Source organism: Ambystoma mexicanum, chromosome 2p (genome assembly GCF_040938575.1).
Source record: "Ambystoma mexicanum isolate Mex_15411 chromosome 2p, UKY_AmexF1_1, whole genome shotgun sequence".
NCBI lineage: Eukaryota > Metazoa > Chordata > Amphibia > Caudata > Ambystomatidae > Ambystoma > Ambystoma mexicanum.
The window spans coordinates 898,869,955-898,892,925 of NC_090923.1; the positions used below are offsets into that span (position 1 = coordinate 898,869,955).

A 22,971-nucleotide genomic window follows, 5' to 3' on the forward strand; every position below is an offset into this window, starting at 1 on the left:
GACCAAGAGGTATGCAGATTCCAAGAGAAGACCAGGCCCTTCCTATACGGTCGGTGACCGAGTGTGGTTGTCATCAAAAGTACTCCCCCGACACTTGCGACCAAACAAGCTGGCTGCCCGCTACTACGGTCCATTTCCCATCAAGGAGATTATCAATCCTGTCTCATATCGAATCAAGCTACCTGACTCCTGGAAAAGAATTCATACAGTTTTTCACAAATCCATATTGAAGCCCTACATCCAATCCTCTCGAAAATCCAGTAGACCTCCTCCTCTACTGGTTGACAACCAACTGGAATATGAGGTGTCCCGGATTTGTGACTCCAGGTATAAGCGGGGCCATCTTCAATACCTAGTGGAGTGGAAAGGATATCCTCCTAGCGAAAGGACCTGGGAACCTGTTTCAAATATCAAGGCTCCTCGGTTGCTCAGAAGATTTCACCTAATACACCCGGGCAAACCTGGAGGAAAAGGCCTTCGGAGGAGGCATGCTGTCATGAACTTCAGATCCCTTTTTGGACCTTCTGGTCCTTGTCTCAACGGGGCTTACATTCCGTACTACTTCCAACATGGCCATCCAGAGCTGAAGCCCTTGCTCGCTCCATGCGCTGAACGCGGTGTGATCTATTTATAGACCACACCTTCCGCGGCTCTGCGTGTCTCAATGCTATTGCAGAGTTGCCTCAGACGTGTGTTAGTAGCTTGTGGTATTGTTTCCTTTGTCCCAGTGCTATTACCCGCTCCTGACCCTTTCCCCCTTTCTGTTTCCGAGCATTACTAGCCTTTCCTAGACTCCCAGATTCCTGGACTCCGTGCTCCCAGAACTAAATGCAACCTGGAACCAGACGAGACTCAAGCAGCGCTGTTCAAGACCAGGAGCATTCGCAAAAAAGGCAGCGATCGAAGACACCGGCAAACACCAGACCCAGGTGAGAAGGGGGGAACTCCTTGACAACTTCTCCCTGACAAAACCTTACTTTCTCAGCCAATAGCTGAACAGAATCGTGTCTGCATTGCTCCTCTGTCATTCTGCAAATTAAGATGTCATCCACATATTGCAATACAACACTTTCTAATGCAATATTGCTTAGGTCCATCTGCAGGACTCTGTTAAAGATAGAAGGAGACTCACAGTACCCCTGGGGTAGCCTTGTGCTTTTCAGACGCATCTGTCTGAACGTGAATGACGTCAGATCTTGTGAGTCACGGTGCAACGGGATTGAGAAAAATGCATTTTTCAAGTCAATCACCATGAAACATTTTGCATCAACAGGTATATTACATAGGATTGTAGCTGGGTTAGGGACTAAAGGGAACTCAGCTTCAACAATATCATTTATTGGCCTCAGATCTTGAATTATCCTCCAAGACCCTCCCTTTGATTTTTTTGTTTTGTTTTTGTTTTATTCGTATTTATATAGCGCACAACAGCCCGAGGACATTGTGGCACTTGTTACAGTACAAAGCTTAGTTACTTAGTTACATGGTCATTAGCAATATATATAGAGGTTACAATTTAGTTATATTACATTTGTGTTATATTACAATATACATGGCAGAGGTGGAGGAGGCAGTCCTCCACTTGCTAGTTGAGGAGAGTGGCCTTGAGGTTGTTGCGGAAGACAGAGATGGAAGTTTCAGCTTTAAGGATGGCAGGGAGTGAGTTCCAGAGTTTCGGTGCAATATAGGAGGAGCCTAGACCTCCCGCTGTGGCTCTCTTTATGCATTATATGTGTAGCTGGTTAGTGTACTGAGCTCTGGTGGGGCGAGTGGATGTGGTCCTTGATATTGCTTCAGATAGGTATGCTGGAACGGTTTTGTTGATGCACCTGTGAATGATGGTGAGGATTTTCAGAGTAATACGGTCTTTGACCTGGAGCCACCGTGCTTCACGTCTGGCGTGGGATATATGGTCTCTTCTAGGGATGCTCATGGCGGCTCTGAGGGCATTGTTTTGTGTGGTTTGCAGTCTGTGAATGTTAATGGCGGAGGTGCCAGCTAGAAGGGCGTTGCAATAATCGAGCTTGGCTCCTATAGTTGCTCTAGCTATGGACAAGCGGTTGGGGGTGGATAAGTAGGGTTTAATGGCATTGATGAGTTTGGTGCTGAACGCTGATGCAGAGGCTATGGCGCTGACTTGTTTGTTCATCGATAGATTTGCATCAATGTGAACACCTAGAGCCTTGACAGAGGATGATACGGAGTAAATAGGGTAAACTGCAGTATTGCATGTCGACTTTGACGTCACTAAGATGCCCTGCTCCATAATAGCTGCAATTGTCTTAAACATTCCTTCATCTGCCTCCCTGGAAATGGGGTATTTTCGTGCTTTTGGAAGAATGGCTCCTGGTTTCAGTTTAATTCTGACTTCTCCGACTCCTTTCAATAAGCCTGCATCATAGGGGCCTGTAGTAGATACTGAGGCAGGCACCTGGGCCATGTCGTCAGCAAAATATTCAGGACGGTTTTGTGCCAACATCATTCTCTGAGGCACTTCTCTTTTGATCATTCTCGCCCAAAAAGTGAGGTTTAACTCAACTGTTGTTTCTCCCATATCTGCTTGCTCGTCAAACAGATTGTCATCAGTGACGTCAGTAAATCAGTACCCCTCTTCAATGGCGATTACTGTGCACCATTGTCGGCCTTCATCATCATAACCATCAATCAAAAGCACTTTTCCTCGCATCGCTGATGTGTGTATTATTAAGGGAAATACTTGTCCCCATTCCTCATGCATAGGTATTCTTGGCCTGAATAGAAATTAATCTGGAGTCCTCATGATCTTGTCTTGTAAGGCCTGGCAGCCCTGCCAATAGCACACATATTCCATTATTAAACTGAAATCATATTAGTGCCTCCTTTTGATTCATATTGGCCTAAGCCTAGTTGCTCTACGGGGAAAACTGCGTTGCAAAGTCCTGAATTAGAATTGACTTCAAGCGGCATCTTGGAAAAAGCCCTCCATCTTTGGTTCTAAAACTCCTGTTCACTCTTCAGTAAATAATTAGCAATGTTTTCAATTGCAAAAGCAGAATTTACTGTTGAGCCTATGTCAACACCAGGGCTAGCAGAGCAGACTATTTGTCCTGTGCAAACAAGACCTTGCAGTCAGAACAAACTACCATTCAAAGTGTTATCTATGTCTACAAACCTCATCTTCCCACAAACAGTGTTATACAATGAATGCAAACTGATGCTGCGAGTTTCTGAAGGAATCCTGTGTACATTGGAAAGCTAAAGATCCACACAGCTGACAGCAACAAAGTTTGTCAGTATGTTTAAGGAACCTTGAAGCTAAAGTGAACTCCAATTTAAAGTGTTTTCTGTATCAATAGCCTTGGCTATATTCAAACATAAGAACTGAATGTAGGCAAAGTATAAACTGTGTACCTTAAGAAAAAGCTATTGAATTTGTTTCTTGGAACTAGGATCAGCCTTAGCTGAATAACTAACATGACCAGACAGAACAAAGTTGTAACCATTGTATTTTGAGGACTGGAAAACACTTGAAGTATGTAGAGATAATATTGTTGCATTTGCTATGTGACCTGGGCATGAACCCAAGTTTGTAACTTATTAGTATGCAGATGGGCTGAGCTATGACATGGATTGTGTATAAATACTGCATGTTTTGTGATGACCAGGACTCACTCCCCTCACAGTGTTTCTGGTGCACGCTGCGAGGTGCTGTGGACCAGATAGTTATCTGCTTTGATATTTGAATCTGTGTAGAATAAATCTTTGAAACTTCGTGACTGGCGGATCCAATTTTTGGTGGTAGCAAGCCTTGATATTTCCTTGATTTTACACCAGACGTGAATATTTCTGGCTCCAATGGTACATCCCTCATAGCTGTGTGTCCTGCGTATGCTCTAATCATTTCACATATGTTTGAATAGTGCATTCCTAGAGTTGAACATACTATGCCCTCCTCTGTGAACGAGATTGTCATATTTAACTTCGTCATTAGATCTCTACCCAAAATGTTTACTGGGGTTTGTCATGAATATAATAGAGGCACATTCATTTCACATTCTCCTATAGAGACTGGACGTGCGTTTGTAAAGGGAACACAACTTGTAGCTCCTGTGAAACTCTGAGTATTTATAGCATCGCCGGACAAGGAAAACTTGCCTTTACGTATACACGAACGTGTTGCACCCGTGTCAGTGAGGAAGGAATATTCTTTATCCCCTATAACGACATCCACCCTTGGTTCCCGGTGAGGGTCTGGTGTCACTGATAGGGTAGAACAGATCAGGGTTCCCAGTGAGCTGTCCTAGCCCATATATCATTTTGTCCCACCTTTTGCGAATGGAATTCCCATCACCAGTATTATTCCTCACGCCAGGGTTCACAGCCTGTCCTGTACTTACTGTCTGTGACAGTTGCATAGGCGACTGTTGAGACTGTCCTTGTGGAAAACTCATCAAATTCTGAAGTTGCAAGTTGTGCTGTGCTCCTGGCGTTTGCTGTTGCACCGTGGGATTCTGTGCAACTCCCTGCTGTAAAAACAAAGGTGGATTCACCATGCCTGCTCCTATTCCTTGGCCGTTTTGCATCATGCCTTGATTTCTGCATGTGCGCACTGAATACCCTGTCATCGCACACAACCAACATACTGGCAGTGGTCTGACCACTTGCCCATTTGACATATCTTGATTGCCATTTTGATTAATCTGGCAACCTCCCTGATTACTCTGTCATCCTCTTCTTCTGAATCCTCTTCCCCTGAGGTAAAGCCCCATACTGCCCTGATTATTCTGCTGTGGATTATTGACATGTGGCATGCTCGAATCAGCTGTGCTAGTTATCATTGCTCCTTCAAGAACATAGTTTGACAATTTCTTCTGCACTAATTTTGCCTCTTCGCCCTTTCGTGCAGCTTCCTTTTTGCGGTTCTTTTCTTGTAGCAGCCTGAAATAGTGTGTGATGGTCAACTGTATTTCTGACCATGGCTTGGCCTCGATTCCTACCAATTTCTTGAGCTGTTTCTGTACCGGTTCTGGCAGACCTTGGCACAAAATATTTTAGAACACGGGTGTGGATTTCCCCCAAGATTCCAAAGTCTCGAGTACCCATGCGTCTTGAAAATTCTGTATGTAAATCAACGGATCTTCCGACACCTTCATTTTACGTGTCATGATAGCTCCCATGTCAAAAGTATCTGGGTATAGCACTCGCAGTGCTTTCCATACCGCTGCTCTGCAATTGTTAAATGGAGCTCCATCATGCGCGGTATTAACTGTGGTCACACCACGATAACCTGCCCGTGTCCACACATTGGGCCTGATTACGACCCAGGCGGTAAGTTACCGCCTGGGTCGTACCTTTACCACCATGGCGTAAACTACGTCTATGCCATGGTGGTTGGCAGACTTACCGCCCCATTCCGAGGTTGGCGGGGCGGTAAGTCCCCAATCCCCATTTACCCTTCCCCATTCCCATTTTTGCCCCATAGGGCATAATGGGAGTGGGGAAGGCGTTAATTACGCCACCGTATATTACAGTGGCGTAATTAACAACAAGGTCCCTTAGCGCCATGGATTTTAACACCTGCTAAAAGCAGGTGTTAAATCCTCCATGGCGCTAAGGGACCTCGGAATCAGGCAGTAAGGGTCGGCGCTGTTTACGCCGCCGTAAACCCCTTACCGCCTGGGTCCTAATGAGGCCCATTGTCTGCTCTATCACCAAGTATGGCGATTAAGAGACCTTTGATATCTCCGATAGCTAACGTGTTCCCTTCCGTCACTTTTTCTAGCTTGTGTATCCATTGTCCGGCTTCTGATGTTAGCTTTGGAAGCTTATTTTTCAGGTTTTCCCGATCCATGTGTGGCCATGGAATATATTGTGGTCTCACCCCTCCTTTCTCGAGCAACGGGAATTAGGATGCATAGCCCTCTCTCTCTTCTCTCATTGTTCTTCTGTCTATTGCAGGGGTAATGTTCCTGCATGACCACCTACCTGGCAATGTCATTAGCCGGCTCACATTGGATGGTAGAGACACCCCACTCTGACCGTGAGATACTTCTTCGTGTCGGTCTGCTGGTGTGGCTAACTCTGAAGCCCTCGGTGCAGGCTCACTAGTGTCTGACCATCTTATTCCTTTTCCCCTTAAGAAACATTTTTTACATCACCTCTCTTCCTCCTTTTCCTCACGCTCCTCTCTTTCAGTGTCAGGCATTGTCTGCCCCCAACTCGTGCAACTTATTGCGTCCTCTTTGTTCCTGCTTATTTACAATCTATCTAGGGATAGTTCTCTATTCCCACTACTTTGGGAGACATCCTCAGTGTCGTAAAGCTGAGTGCTCTCCAGGCGCACGTCTTCCCCCTCCCCTTGGGGTACTTGTTCTAGCCCCATTTCATCATATATCCTATCAATTGTTTCTCCGATGCTTCTGGTGTCGAAGTCATCCTCAATATTTGCTCTGTATGTGCCTGGAGCCGAATCGTACTCAGGAAAGAATTCTTCTATGTCCTCCCAGTCTACCACTGGATCAGGTTTTTTAACCTCTCTTTCCAGATATTGAAGATCGCGTGCTCTCTGTCTTCCCTTACGTTCTACATCGTCATCAAATTCTTCTCTGACCCTATCTTCTTTCTCTTTCTTTGCTTCTCCACGTTCGTTTGCCCTATGGATTTCCTCATCCCTTCGTCTCTTTATTGTTTTCTCTCGTATCATTTGCTCTTCCTCTAACCGTCGCTGCTCCTGTCTGTCTTGATCATTGGTTGCTCTCTGTTTACAATCATGCTACCTTTCTAGCTCTTCACAATGTAACTGTTCTTGTCTCTATCTTTTTTCCTTATTCTTTAGTCTCTCAATTCTTTTTCTTTTTCCTTCTCCTTTCTCTGTACATCATCTAACTTCTCCTTTTGTTTCACGTCGTCAATGCCTTTGCCATCAAGTTTCAATAAAATCGGCCCTTCCATCCATTCGTTCTTTGCGAATGCTATCTCATCAGTTCTATCCTTGATTCCTTTCCATCTTTTGCCTTCTCTCTCTTTGTCAAGAGATGTACTTGCCTGTGTCTGGTCTCTTCTCTTGTCTTCGCTCCTCTCCTTGTCCCTCTGAACTTTGGAGGTAATATCTCTATCTCTTTCTTTATCTTGATTTTCGTTACTACTTTGCGTAGGTGACTCATACGCTGGGTTGCTATTCCCCGTGGCTGCTTTAAGTTCCCTGAGCAGGTATAACCCTTCCTCCTTATCATTTTCAATTTTCATTTCAGACGGGGCGGGTGGTGCTGAGTGCGTATCACCCCCCTCTGTGCATACGTTAAGTATCCAGTCTGATGGCTGTTCCTCTTCCTTGTCTTGCTGATACATTTTCCACAACTCTAGACAATGTTTGTCTAATTTTTTGCATGTTTCGGCAACTGTTTGCACAGGTGTGCTAATGGAGTTATGTCTTCCATGCTTAAATCTGCCTCCTTTCTCTTTATATAACACTTGTTAACGCTTTACGTGACTTAAACAATTCCAACAATATGAGCGAGCACCAATCACCGCAAGCTCCAATCCCATTTTTCCACAAAATTTTGCATCTTCTATTTTACTCAATAAACATCAATTTGTATACTACAATATCTCAGTTATTTAATCGCATAAATCTTATGTCAGTTCCTCTAAGGAAAATGTTTGACTTATGAAGTCACAACAAACAACACATAAAACAGACATTAACAGACTAGACGAACTCCAGCTGGACACATATACCCCTGCCTCTAATAATCTTACCCCGACATGGAGTTTAAACCCATCCCTTTCACAAAAAGCACCTTTAATCGCTCTGGTGGCCTATTCACTCCCCTTTATTTGGGACTCTGGATGCAGGTTTCTTCTAGCCGCTTATATTAAAAGCGTAGGAATTAGACGAATCTTCTCACTTCTCGGGTGTCCTCCCCGGTATCCTCTCTCTGTCTACTTAATTATTCTTTAGTCATTATTTTCTTCCCCATATATATAAATATATATACATTCTTCTCTACTTTTGACTATATTTTGTTTTCCCGCCTCTCTCAGTTACCTTTTCCCTTACTTGTTCTAATGTATACACTTTTTGCCAAAGCATTAGTCTTTTTCACTCACCGTTCGCATGTTTCCCCTCTGGATCCTCGGGATCACTGCCTTCGTCACCGCCTTCTCCAGCTTTTCTCCCGCTCAGCTGCCCGTAGGAGTGGGAAGGGGTTATGTGGGGAAGCACAGGTCCGTTCAGACCTCGTTCTGCAGATTTTATTATTACTCTACCACTGTGTACTTGAAGCTTCACGGTCTACTCAGCCGAATAGCAAAGGACTTGTGATATTACCGAGGACCTCGAGTTTCTTTAGGTCGACGGTCAATGGGTGTCTTATTCTAATCGATATACGATAACCATCCTCTGCTAGCAAGTGTGCTCAGAGACCCCCAAACGGCCCATAGAGTCGGGGTTTGCTCAGAAGCACTTTAAGACAAGATAGCAGCACCCGTGAGATGGATGGGGGTGCAGATATATACTTCAATACCAATCAATAAGGATAACTCAACATTTTGGCAAAGGGAGTCCATTTAATGAGAAGTACAAAAAACAGAGAGTTATGAATATCAACAGTGGCTCGATCTTCCTTCTCTCTTCAACTCCAATGAACTTCATAAAAATCATAACATTTAAACTGAACTCGACATCATTGGCGTGTAACACTCAAAATTTGACATGCAATTCTATTGGTTCGGGAAAGGTAACTTTAATATAGGTACTATATCTGTATATGGTAACGGAGTGAGGGGATTGGGTAAACACTGTCAGGTGGGCTACTAAGCCCTTCCTTCAAAAATGACTACTGTAGACGTCACTAAAAGTATGACGTCCCATTGGTTCAACTAACTATAGGACCCTAGATTATTTGGTCCATTGTGATTGGGTTAGCACCAACCCCATGCATACTTTTCCACTTTGCTTAGCCGCACGCAGAATGGTCGGCAAGGTGCGGGGTGCCCCTTAGATACCCGGCCTTCCTCCAATTATTGTTACAATCAATCATCACTTTAGTAGCCTTATGTCAATTATTTCACTGTGATTGGCCTCGAGACTGCGTGTTCTGTCTGGAGAAGTTCTGATATCTTCGCCTGGCCTGGTGCCATGCATAGGTGTGAGCTCTCAATTCTTCTTGCTCGGTTGGTCACGTGATTCGGACACCGTGAATTTGCCTCTTCTTCACATCATTTGTTTATTTGATTCCCATTTAACCCACCACCTGCCTCGAGTTTCTTATCGCTACCTATCAGAAGCAGGATAATATGTTCTTAGTTTCAATTAAATGTAGCTACTGTTCGTCTCTGCTTTCCTGGCACGAATTGCCTCTGCTGAGTTTCGTTTCAGCCGTCTCTTCTCAATTTTGCTAAATATTAAGCTTTTTCTTGTGTGGCCTTTAGTAACCTGGGTTGATTCTGCTTCTTGTGCAAAGTGGAAATACACTTATATAATGTGCTTCGTTTGAGGTAGATTATGTATAGTGGTGCTTGTCGTACTATCTTTCTACTAAGCATAGCAAGCCGCATGATTTTCTTAGCTATCTTGCAATTCCAAGCATATGTACAGGTGTAAACTGGTCAAATATCTTTGCCATGCTTACAGCTTAAGCTTCTTACATTTGACATCGCCCTTTCACTTTAAGTCCATGATATCCTTGTTCATGGCGTTTTGTCTATTTGCGTCATTCTCTGGTCATCATTTCTTCTATATGTGAGTCAGTACGGGTTCTCGTGACGTCACCATTCGTCTTCCATTAAGACCTTTTTGGTTTCTTCAGCGACTGTATTTAGACGATCTTCATTTCGTTTCATTTGTTGTTAGGGTTTTCTTAATGGATACCTTACTGTACATGGTTTCCTGGGTATTGGTACTTCAGTAGGTGCTGTTCTTCTGATAGGTACTGGACAGAACCCCGCTGCGGCTCTCTGCTGGTTTATTTGCTCATCATACGTCACATATTTCGATGTGAACGTTCCTGGTACTTCAAAATGGACGGTTGGAGTGCATGCTTTATTTGGGACCTCCTCTACACCCTGCAGCCCTATGTTGACCTGGAGTAGCTGCATGTCGATGCAATCAGTGGCAGCATGGTGGTCTAGCGAAGTGTGTTTGTAGAAGGTGTCGTCTTTTTGTATTCTTCCAGGGTGGATTGGATGCACCTGTGGTCTTTTTCCACACACCTGAATGCATTTACTGCCTGGTTTCAGGTGGAGGTTTTGCCGTGTAGCTGTTGATGGTAATACCGGCAAATAAAGGTTTGGGATATACCGGCTATAGCATTGTGACAGTATTACCGGTGGGTTTGAGGTCCATCTGGTATTTCTGGTGTCAGTAGTACCATTGCCGGTGATTCCGGATGCGTTGATACCTGTGCCAGTGATCCTGGCAACTGTGTTCAGGCACCCCTGTCCTTGGCAGGTCCGGTAAAAGTGCTGGTAAACGTGATTGCCGGCACTTTTAGTGTTTACTGCTCAACTTGGCATGAGCCCCAACATAATGGCACAGATTAAAAAGCATTCATGCAGTGCAATTCAAAATGTCATGTATGCTGCAATCTATACGTTTTATGAGGTATCCAGTTAAAATTTTGAATAAATAATTTCGAGTGTCTTTTGGTCCTTTGTAAAAATTTCGAAAAAAAAGACGGAAATATTTTTTTTTATTGTATATGTTTTTTTGGGTTTAGTTAGTACAAAAAGGGTCAATTTAAAAAAAAACGGGAGGTGGGGAACCCCCCCCCCCCATATTCACTTTTTTTCTCGACATTTTTGATTAGAAACAAAGGCATTTGTGTTGTTGAACATCCTCTTATTATCTTATTTGTCTTTTCAGTATGATCAATATTCTCTTGGTAGGTGCTGCTAAAAATTAAATACCTACGTTTTGTCCTGAACGAATCACCAATGCATACACAACTGTTCGTTTAGAGCATGGATTGGGAGGTAAGCCGTTGCAGAACCCTGTTCTGCTACTCACTAATCCACATAGTGGACTGTGGGCATCACATTCAAATGTTCCTCGCCTTCTCCCCCAAAGGTAGTCCACACATGGATCAATACTTTCTGAGCTGTTGCCTGGAACGCTCAACTGCTTACAGGTAATCTGCCCCTCCCCTGTGCACGCAGCTGCTTTCAGGTGATAGCATGGAGAGATTATAAATCAGAGTCAACAACATAAAGAAATGATAGCCATGCACAACTGTGCAACACTCCCAGGGCTTTTAGATGTAAGTGCAGCAAGTCAACAGGCTTATTCTAGTTCTAGTTCACCGGAGGAAAGAGTGTTAACTCGGCTAACCAACAGATCGTATCTCTGCTAATGCAATGATCCGACCTGGCTCTAGTTAGTTTCATCTACTTCAAGGCTTCAAGCTTCAGCGCCCCAGCCGCCAACAGCCACAATGATGTACACGCCCTGTCTTAGTTCTGAATTTCAGACTACTGAAATACCATCAAAGTGCTGCATGTTCAAAAGCATCAACTTTGTAGTAAAACACCACCCATGATCCGGGTTATTTAAAGAACTAGCAAAAGCAGACGTGGGCACCTGGCACCAGCAGGGAAAGCAGGCAACTCCCCGCTCCCGGCCCGCTCTGCTCCACGGGAGCCAGTGGTGAAATAGACTGGGTTTGTTAAATGATCCTGCCCTCTTCCACCTGGATACTGAGACCTCCGTAAATACAGAAGGCAACAGCTCCCGGCTCCAAACCGCTCTTTCTTTATCCTTGTGACAATGAAACTACTCAGAATTGGACACAATGCTCCAAATATGTCTGACTACGATGTGTACAGCGGAGTCTTTTTATATTGGAATCTCAAATTCTCCCAACTTCCCTCACACTTGCAGGTCACAGAGGTTAATAACATTCGCCATCCGGCGAGTCATGCTCTTCACCATGATTATTGCCTAAGAAAGTGTTTTTTATTGCCACTGGCTGCACTGAGCATTGGAGATTATTTGATATCAGGACCAACGCTGTTGCATGTGTAGATCCCCGAGGCACACTTCTCTTGCCCATCCTTTGTAACATGTAAATGTCTCCCCTCTTAACATTCTCAGACGCCTTAATTCATTCTTTCAAAGTCCACACTTTTGACAAGCAGATTTACATCCAGATCAGTGCACACATTGGCAACTGCATGACCATCTTTGAGGAGTGGATTGGAGGATGTGCCCTCACACTAAACACTGATCAGACAAATCATCCTATGGAGGATTCAAGCAAAGGTGTCAAGTCCCCTTTCATCTTATATCATGCCACTCCTTCCTAGCCACCATGTTACCCTTCTGCCGCAAATAGCAGGTTATGCCTGCCTCAAGGCCACTTACATTTTGCATCTTACTTAGGGGAATATTTTATGAAAATTGAGAATTCCGACTAACATACAAAAAGACCTTCTATGCCACACTTACAGATATCTGGTGGGTTAGAATCCAGAAAGTACAAACGCGGCAACCAGAAACCTTTCTGTTCTGAAATGAAATAGTTCTTACAAGAGGGAGGGACCCCAACTCAGATGGGAACTGGGAAGTGAATGCCATACAAATGGTTGGTCCCATTGGGAATCACTTACACAATCATTTGATAACAATCATATGTTCACAAAAATGTCTCACTTGAGGCAATCAGTAGTCTCCTAATGCTAAACTCATGATAATAAATATCAAACATTTTTATTCTGGTGATCAGTATCATATTTTTAATTCAAAGTGCATTTCTTTTAGTGTTGAGTTCCTATACATTAAGAACATTCATATAGTTTAAAGCTGGTACATCAGTAATAAACAACTACATAACATCACAAAACGTAAAGAACAAGATTGTGAAGTGTAATTATGAGTAGCCAAAAGGTGACAAGTATCCATTTGGAAAAAAACATGGTAAGTGCATTTAGTTGCAAATGCTCAAATTTACAAAAAGGGCAATAGACAAACAACTGAAAACATCTAATTGACATATCGGGTCACTTGTTAGCAGCAAGTCCCATTTCAGCTAAAGGAGTGAATAGACATCAAGTTTTTTGTAGATGTAGTATCCACATATACGATTATTTGACATGCAGGGTGGACATAAAAATGCCTCTCTGCGTAAAACATAGTTGACTGTCTTCATCAGGACCATTACTTCTTCTGACCTTGTGTGAGGTTGGACAAGTGTAAATAAGAGAAATAGACGACTAATCTTATATAAAAAAAGATGTGTAATGATTGCCTTATAAGAAAATTAAATAATTTAATGGCTCACTATTGGGTAGGTTTTGAGGGGTACAACAATTAATATTGTGATCATTCCTTTACTGGGAAAGCATGAGATCCAAGACATGCTTCAAAGAAGTCTGGAAATGTCAAACAAAATATGGAATAAAATTGGCATAGTTTGTTCAAAAGTGTGTGTCTAGTTTAGCTACAGAGAATAAACCTGTAATGACATTTAATGACATACCTACATAGTAGGCAGTAAGGTTTCAGTAGGGAAGCGATTGTTGCAATGCTGTGTCTCAGGGGTATGTCTTCCTGTCTGGAACATGCAAAGAGAATCTTCATTAGTTTAATTAAGTGCAATTTATATAAATAAATGAATAAATGGAGGCCTGTCTAAAGAGTTACTCTAGATGGACTTAGCAGGGCATTCAATGTGATAGAGATTCAAGGCAGCATGGTGGATGCCGTGAAGGACATTTACGACTAAAGAAAGTTGGGTAAATATTGCAACACACACAAGCGTGATGACGTCAAAGCACGGGAAGGCAATGATGTCACCATGCCGTGGTGCAATTACGTCACAATGTCTGCACTGTGTGCAGCATAGTAAATAAGAAAAAGGTGGTTAACTAGACCAAATGGACTAACAAACCTACCAGTAGTAATACCAAAATTGACAAAGTTGAAGATGGTTTGAAAAAATAAATGCGGGCAGGGGAAATGAAAAAAGATATATGTAATAGGATACTTGAACTTATGTAAAAATGTAGGATATGAAGATGTGGGGAATGATGTCCTATGAGTAAAAGATGAAGGAAAGCACTCAGGAGGGTTGTTATGCATAGATAAATGGTAGAAACTGTTATTTTAGCCCAAGTGGATCTGTCTTCATCTTATGAATCCATCTGGCCTCCTTGTGGAGCAAGAGGCTTCCACTTTGATGGAAGATTATACAGTGTCAATAGTCCATCAAAGAGGATTGTCTGGTGTATGTTTAAATTCATGTAGTTTGAATCCAACGAGGCTGAAATATGTTTACATCTGATGAGTGACTGATGCTCAGAGATAGGAATATGAGCAGCTCTCATGGTTTGCCCGATGTATCGAAGGCCACATGGACATTGAATACAATAAATTACTTTTTTAGTTTTGCAGTTCGTCATTTCCCTTATCTGCCAGTTGGTATTGCCAAAATATAATGCATTCATTTTTCTAGTTACTTTACAAACTGAACAGGAACCAAATGGAAGGTGGCCTGTCAATGGTCTGAAGTCCCACAGTTTGATTTTAGGGGTTGCTTCGAAAAATTGGGAGTGTACTAAGTAGTCACGTAGGTTATTTGCTCTTTTCAGTGCAAGCATAGGGAGTTTTTCATTTGGTATGCTTAGTTGGACTAGATGTCAATATTTTTTAACCTTTTTTTGACACCGAAGTTGTTAGGACAATATGTAAATATGCATGTCCTTCTCCTCTGTGTTTTTGGCGCGGCATGTGCTACCCGAAGTGTTACTCTCTGAGTATATCTTGCTCATTATCTAGAGTGATTAATCAGTGTTTAGGGATATCCTCTGGCCAACAAACAATCATCTAGGATTTCTGCGTTACAGTTGAAATCAATCTTAATCTTAAATATTGATGATAGGGTAAATTGTCCTTCAAGCTGCAGGGATGAAAATTGTTGAAGTGACGGAGGGTGTTGTGATCTCTAGGCTTTCTGAACAGCAAACAAGCTAAGAAGCCATTGTCATACTTGATTACTAGATCGAGAAAGTTGATCTTGTGGGTTATATGTTCAATATTAAACAGAAAGGTAGTTCGCATTGACTTGCGCATTGACTTCTGCTCTCTGGTTTGGTTCTAGGTTGCATATAAGTGTAGCATTTCACTGTGAGTTTACACATGATGGTATTTTCTCAGGACAATGTTATTAAAATACTACTGGGTTAGGCACCCCCTAACAAACTACAATGGGATCTTTACCAAGAATGTTTACGCAGTATATTTAGGATGGAAAACACTACATGAACTCACATTATCCTAACGGCATGTCTGGAATTATCTTACATGCTCGTCTTGGCAAGGGTATGTATCTTCGTGATAACTTTGTGAAACACAAGACTGTCAATATCTACTGTTGGTTATACCCACCATGTAAATACTTATATAAGAACTTTGAGACAGTTGATAACCACCATTGTAAGTAACATATTACTTTTATATAATTGATTGCTTTAATACAGCGTGTAGTCATATATAGAAGTATATACATGGTGATTTAGCCAACCTTCTCAATCAAATTGTATGAAATGTGAATATTTCTTGCCAAGAAAAATGCTACCTAAATGCATCTCCTCTGGATCATATCCATATTTAGCTAGGTATATCCACATTCACGAAATTACACAATGAGCGCGCTAGGATCACATCCACGCGCGCTCCTGAATTTAAAAACAAAAAAAATAGCAGCCGTTGTGCAATGACGTCACCCGCATGGTCATGTCATTGCATACGCTATAGCAGGTGCCATTTTCGTATTTAAGGCCATCCTCTGGACACAGAGATCCACTGCAGATGGATCCTGTTGTCCAGAGGAGGGAGTACTACAAGAACTAAGGTGAGCATCTAGATAGCAAACTATGGACACCACTACTAGAGTATATTATTTATCCAGCAGAAACTAGAAATAGACCAGCATAACATTTGGCCAAAATATTTACTGGTCCTTCTTTATCAGGTCTACCCACAGGACAACAGGAAGAGGCAACTGAAGTGGGAGCACACCTTATGAACACACGATATGACAAACAAATCACTCCCTTTTAGAACTCATGAACAGAAGAACAAGCAGCAAAGTATATGCTTTACATTTTAGGTTACCCAAGATTCAAAGAGGTCTTGGCAATACACCTGAGAATAGCCCAGCAGTGCCAGAAATAATATAAGTATATGAAGCATATATGGGAGAGATAGAACCACAGGCAGGTAGCAACAACGTATGCATAATATACTCCAATGTGATATGAAATCAATATCCTTAACCACTTACAAAATGCGTGTGGTTATCTTTTGTAGAAATTGGTCCCTGAAGATGGTCTAACCAGAACGAAATGCATTGGACACCATAAGAATCCCTATGTCTAAAGAATAAATGCTTCATTTTTATGAACCAATTAAAGACTGTCAAAAATGTATCATGTACACTTGAGAACGAATTATGAAAATCGAAAATGTATACCTGCTCAAAGCAAACACATGTGAGATATTCAGGCAAGGTCCATCCAGACGCCTCGGTAATTCCAACCCAGACAAAATCCTTTAGGTCATTTACCTCCACTTCCTTGTTACGGAAGTCATTAACTCCCAACATTTTAAACATGGATATGTTTTGATTTCCAAAAATAGAATGACTTCCAAATTTGTAGGCTTGGAACTGTATGACATCCTCCCTGAAAAAGCTAACCAGAGCACTATTTTTAATGATCAGAATAAAACACAGACTACCCTACTTACAGGTGCTTTGTCAGCACTAGTTACTGCCCAGTAACTTAACAAAAGATTTACACCATACACTTGCTCCACAGCCCTTCATTCTGTCTGCCCTCTTTTATGCAGCTCCTGTAAATAAAAAAGAATTGGAGGCAGCCATTTTAGATAGACATGTCTGCACTGGTGTTGATTCTGCCCCCTCCATTTGAGAAGCCTATTTGCACTGGTCCCCATCATGCAATCGCTCAGAACCTTCCTCTTTATTGGATAGGTTACGTCAAATGATCAAGAGTATTATGTGCCCAACTTCAAGTAACTCTCTGTACCAAGGCTGAATGCTTCTAATACTGCGTGAAAATTACGTAATGAGTTTGCACAAAAAGGTTGGGAGTAAAACGTGCTATCAGGTTGTTGCGGTTGATAGCCTTTTCAAAATACATGAACACATTTTTTATGATTTTTAAAAGAATTTCTTCCACGACTGTTTAGTTGTCAAACTTTGGTGGCCATGAGTGTATTTCTGTTTATTTGATGCAGCTAAAATGTGTACCCTCTCAGTGTACCCTCTCAGTATCTGCGCTTTAGGCGTGAGCTTGGTTGTGGCGCACCAGTCTCCAAAGGGCTCCTTTTACTTCCTTGTTCCTGAGAGTGTAGATCATTGGGTTCAGCAGGGGCGTGAGCACAGTGTACACAATGGACACCAGCTTGTTCGAGTTGAGCGAGTCAATTCTCCGTGGACGAGCGTATATAAATATGGTGGTGCCATAAAATATCACAACCACCGTGAGGTGTGAGGCACAGGTCGAGAAGGCTTTTTGGCGGCCAGTGGCAGTAGGCATTCGCAGTATAGCGATCAAGATGCAAGCGTAAGACACAATAGTGACAAATAGTGGGACCAGCAGAATAAATAGAGCAAGGACGAAATCGACCATCTCTGCCACTGACATATCTGTGCAAGATAAATTTAACAAAGGGGAGATGTCACAGTAAAAATGGTTGATGACATTCAAGCCACAGAAAGTCAGTCTCGAAATGTAGTAGAACTTCACCACAGAGATTAGGAAGCCACTAATCCAAGATCCAGCAGCCATCTGGAGACAGAGCTTCTCGCTCATGATAGCGCTGTAATGGAGCGGCTTGCAGATTGCCACCAACCGGTCCAAACCCATGGATGCCAAGAGGACGCACTCGGTGCAAAACAGGAACATGAAGAAGAACAACTGGGCCATACATCCGGTGAGGGAAATGCCTTTGTTCTCCATTAGGAAGATGTCAAGAAGCTTTGGGACAGTGACAGTGACGTACCACATCTCCAGAAAGGCCAGGTGGCTCAGGAAGAAGTACATGGGCTTTTGGAGTTTTCCATCCACTCTGATGACCGCCATGATGGCGATGTTTTCAATGATGGTCAGCAGGTAGATGAAGAGAAAGAGCACAAAGAGAATCAGTTCGACTTCTCGTGTGGCAGGGAACCCCAAGAGAAGGAATCCTGCTGGGCCGGTTTGGTTGTCCACGTCCATTCCTATGATGTGCTTCTGGCAATAAAACAATGGCAGAGTATATATATTTATAAGGAATTCTCATAACAATGCGCCACATTCCTGTAGGCCTCAGGGCGCGCATACATAATCAACAAGACAAACAGCACTGTAGAGATTCTGTTTTATCTATTTTTTTTTAAATAAAAGTAACGGAAACAAACAAGCATGATGTGAAATGAATGAAAGTGAGCAGTGTTTATTTTATGAAAACCTTGGTCATCTCCAATGCTACTTTACATATTTGTATCCTCAAAAAGTTATTCCATCTTCTAGTTAAGTATCTCTCACTGTCTCTTCCAACCATCTCTAATAAAATCCTATCATTCATTTGTATGGTTTATAGTCATTCCATCGACAGCCAAAGCATCGAATGCCATACCATCTAAATAAAATCATCTAATGCATTTTTTTTAATGGGGGGTTACCTCCAACCCCCATTTTTTAATCTTAAAAACCAATTTTAATTAAACTAAACCCTTTACCATCTAAAATAATGCATTCGATGCTTTTTTTAGATGCTTTTTTTAGATGGTTTGGCTGTCGATGCTTTGCTTGTCAATGCAATGACTGGATACCATTTTTATTCTTCACCTACTCAACAGCTCTAAATTACTGTGGGCCAGTCCCAGATAATGTAACATTTTGCAATTGTATGCTATTTTTTGTAAAGCAAAAAGCTGCCAGGGCACTGGAGCCTGACATAAACTCGATGGTTAGCAGCCAGCATCTCAAGTAGTGATCGTTCACACTTTCAGTGGATTGTTGAATGCGCAATGGCTGCTGATAAAGGGTGTGGTGTGGAGAAGGCAGTGCCAATAAAAGTCACTCTGAATGGAAAATAATCAGAAAGAAGCCGTTGATATGACCCGAGAGCTTCATTGGGAGTACACCAGGTGACTCTAGAAATGAGTCTGGTGGGGAAGCAAGCGATGTACAGGCTGTGTAAGGCATTTAAATGGAATGCGCTCCCCTCCTAGTCGATCAGAGAAGGGACCTAACAATAGAAAAGACACGATCTTAATAGCCAAATTCAACTATTATTTATTAATGCTTTATACGAGGATGGTTTTAGATGTGTGAAACGTTTCATGTAACTATGACACACAATAAATACAGAAATAAATAGCCATGGAAACAATAGCACCCATAAGCGCTTGATAAAATACAAAGCCACGCTCAAGTACACCATGTTGCATTTGTCCAACTCAAGATGCGTTATTTAATACAGTTCCACTGCAAGAGCAAGGAAGGAAACAAATATTTTTTCTCACAATTTTAAAGTTTTTAAAATTGTACGCTGTAGGTTGCCAGACAAGCACATCTTGCAGCTCTTACGGCAGTGGGTAATGTTGGATACAGGGTCACAGTCAGGCAGCTAGATGTGTTCCAGAGATCCTTCACACCCCTGATATACTCATTCAGTTCTCAGCTGGAGACAGACAAAGGTCCTCGGTGTTGGCATGGGCCCACGATCGTATTGTATATGTATAAAAAGGCCCATCAAAGAATGCAAAAAGCTGAGCGATAGGCTAAAGTAAGTTGTTGAAAAGGAATAAGCAGGAAGAGGAGCCTTGGAGCAAGTCCTCGGGCACAGCCTCGCCCAAGAGGTGGGGGTGTAAATTCCTGGGTACGGCTAACAAGGAACAGACAGTCCTAGGTAAAGGCTCATTTGGCATAGCATGCATGCCAGCAAACGCAGGAGTGGTACATTTAACACAGGTGTCAGTACCAGGCCGCCAACTGCACTAACCTCTCTGACCCACTGGGAAAGAGTCTCAATGCACCTCTCTTCCATCTCAACACGCGTCTCTTCCACGAGGTTCCATGTGAATCACATTCGGTTGAGGGAACGAACCTTCATGTCATTGCAAAACTATTGCTCCATGGGCGGGTGATGCATAGATAGTAAAGAGGTGATGTGGGTGCTGCTATCAGGCACACCGTTTGTCATGCCTTTCAAGTGTTGATGATTCACACCAACCGATGCATCTTTACGCCTTCACGTGCCACTGCACACTGATCCATGCTCAGCAAGGCCACTCTTTCACCTAACACATCAACATTTCCTGGTACTAGTGAACATGTCCCATAGTAGCGCCTATAACCCGACTGCCATCATCTCCCAGCTGCCTCTGGCATACATTATACAGGGATTGCACATGCTGTCTGGGAGTTGCTGTAATGCCACTGATTTCTAACTTGGATGTATTTATATATTTATTTATTGTGTTTGTGATTTGTATCAAACCTTACGCATTTCCTTAGAAATGAGAGTATACAATACAGATAAATGATACAAAGACATTGTACAAACAGTGCTTAGTCTAACCCTAACACAAAACTACTAAAGCGTAATAATAAAAACGTTAAAGAAACCTGTTTTCCTGATAATAAAAGCTCCCAGATGGCGTTTCATTCTATAAAGTCGGAATGATGAATAAAGGAACTAAAATAATGCAACCTAATTGAATATAATGCATTGCATGCAATACAGAGGTGGTAAAGGGTTTCTACAAACAATTGTCATTACACAATCGACAAACATGCTTGTGTCTAAGTATGCCAATCCTGGCTCCCAATATCTCCTCAGTCGGATACCGATTAAAATGAAAATGCATAAATAATCTCATTTGATGTCATGCAGAAAATGTAATCGTATAGAATTGCTTAAAAAATGGACTTGGAAAATGATGAACATAATCCGTTAAAAAGTGATTTTCTTTAAGGTGCAATACATTTTAATTCCAGTCCCGTGTAAAACCATTTTTTAATATCTCTGAAAGCTAATTTTTAAAACATCGAAAAAGAAAATCCAATTTTGGATACAAACTCATTACAAATCATAACACATTGTACAAGAAAATAATCTCATCTGTCTTTGGCAATATACCTATCTGGGAAAGAACGGTATCTGGGTTGGCTGTCTGTTTTTTATTAAAAATCTCAGTCCTTGGAGTATACTAGTAGAATACATAGAACATAAGACCAATTCTCAATGGACAGCCTACATTGGAAGTGTCAAGGGCGCGGTGTTTGGCGCCGTCCCCGGAGGGACTCTTCTTGCTTCCTGGTTTGGCCACGCCCCCCCTGGTATTTCAGCGCCTTCCTCACCCCGCAGCGGTGAAGCCCGCGGCGGGGCAAGGGCGCGGTGTTTGGCGCCGTCCCCGGAGGGACTCTTCTTGCTTCCTGGTTTGGCCACGCCCCGCCTGGTATTTCAGCGCCTTCCTCACCCCGCAGCGGTGAAGCCCGCGGCGGGGCAAGGGCGCGGTGTTTGGCGCCGTCCCCGGAGGGACTCTTCTTGCTTCCTGGTTTGGCCACGCCCCCCCTGGTATTTCAGCGCCTTCCTCACCCCGCAGCGGTGAAGCCCGCGGCGGGGCAAGGGCGCGGTGTTTGGCGCCGTCCCCGGAGGGACTCTTCTTGCTTCCTGGTTTGGCCACGCCCCCCCTGGTATTTCAGCGCCTTCCTCACCCCGCAGCGGTGAAGCCCGCGGCGGGGCAAGGGCGCGGTGTTTGGCGCCGTCCCCGGAGGGACTCTTCTTGCTTCCTGGTTTGGCCACGCCCCCCCTGGTATTTCAGCGCCTTCCTCACCCCGCAGCGGTGAAGCCCGCGGCGGGGCAAGGGCGCGGTGTTTGGCGCCGTCCCCGGAGGGACTCTTCTTGCTTCCTGGTTTGGCCACGCCCCCCCTGGTATTTCAGCGCCTTCCTCACCCCGCAGCGGTGAAGCCCGCGGCGGGGCAAGGGCGCGGTGTTTGGCGCCGCTTGGTGTTCGGCGCAGCTGGTGTTGAAGCAGGAAGACTCGCGGACTGGTATTGGACACTGAATTTGGAGGTGAGCAACGGGAGGTAGACGGTGGCAGAGGTGTGAGGTGTGTGGTGGGCCCCCCTAAAGACATCTGGAAACAGAAGCCTCACAGGATCTAACCATGGAGCAGCCGTCTTCTGACCCTTTATCCCTGTTCCCCTCGCCACTCTTCTGTCCACCAGTCCCTTGCCCTGTCCCCCTCCTGCAGAAATCCCAGCGCAAGACTCTGGTGCTAAGGAGACAGCGCCCTCAGGGGGTGCCCCTTCTACCCACCACCACCATAGCCACTACTACTACTACAGGCATTACTATGGGGCCACACGCCGGTCTGTTTGCCACTAAGTCCACTGCCACCCAGTCTCCGTCTTGGCCCGTCACATCAGCAGGGACACATTACCTGCCCCCAATACCGGCCCAGCAGCACCTGGGGAGCCAAGGTACTCGGCATAACCTTCAGGATGGTCGGTCCAACCTCTCTCGGGTTGCCAGCATAGTTGCTGGCGGTAAATCGGAATCAAGTCCTTCCCTTATTCAAAGCTTGGTTCCGGCCCTGGCCACAACCCTCGATAATTTTATCCATGGTACCCCTTCAGCTATTGTGACTTCCGCACTGGTTGTGGGGGACAGTTTGTCACTAAGTGCCCAAAGTGCTCAAAGCACCTCCTTAAGCTCCCATGACAGCTCGTGGAGTGATGTACTCTCGTCTACCAGTTATGGGTCTAGCCCCTCCCCCCTCCGTTTGACCCCACCTCGGATGATCGAGGCCATTAACCAACTTTCTGATGTCAGCAACCCTGAGTGCTATTCGACCTCCAAACGATCTCCAGAGGAGGCGCCCCGTGATAGGGGGTGCGGGTGTGGGTGTAATAAAGTTCTGGCGGAGCTGGCCAGCATTAAGGCTCTGTTACAAACTTTGCTCGAGGGCCAATGGA

The 22,971-nt window shown here is 43.7% G+C and overlaps 1 protein-coding gene across 1 annotated transcript; it reads right to left on the reverse strand.

Annotated features, from left to right (window-relative positions):
• Positions 1–17,280: 17,280 nt before the first annotated feature.
• Positions 17,281–18,219, reverse strand: LOC138567816 (olfactory receptor 6B1-like). Its single transcript, XM_069646308.1, has one exon. It carries the CDS (start codon positions 18,217–18,219, stop codon positions 17,281–17,283), a length of 939 nt encoding a protein of 312 aa, XP_069502409.1.
• Positions 18,220–22,971: the final 4,752 nt, after the last annotated feature.

Excerpts from the sequence above, each read along its gene's own strand:
- LOC138567816 (XM_069646308.1), bottom strand. The coding sequence starts at position 18,219 with ATGGACGTGGACAACCAAACCGGCCCAGCAGGATTCCTTCTCTTGGGG.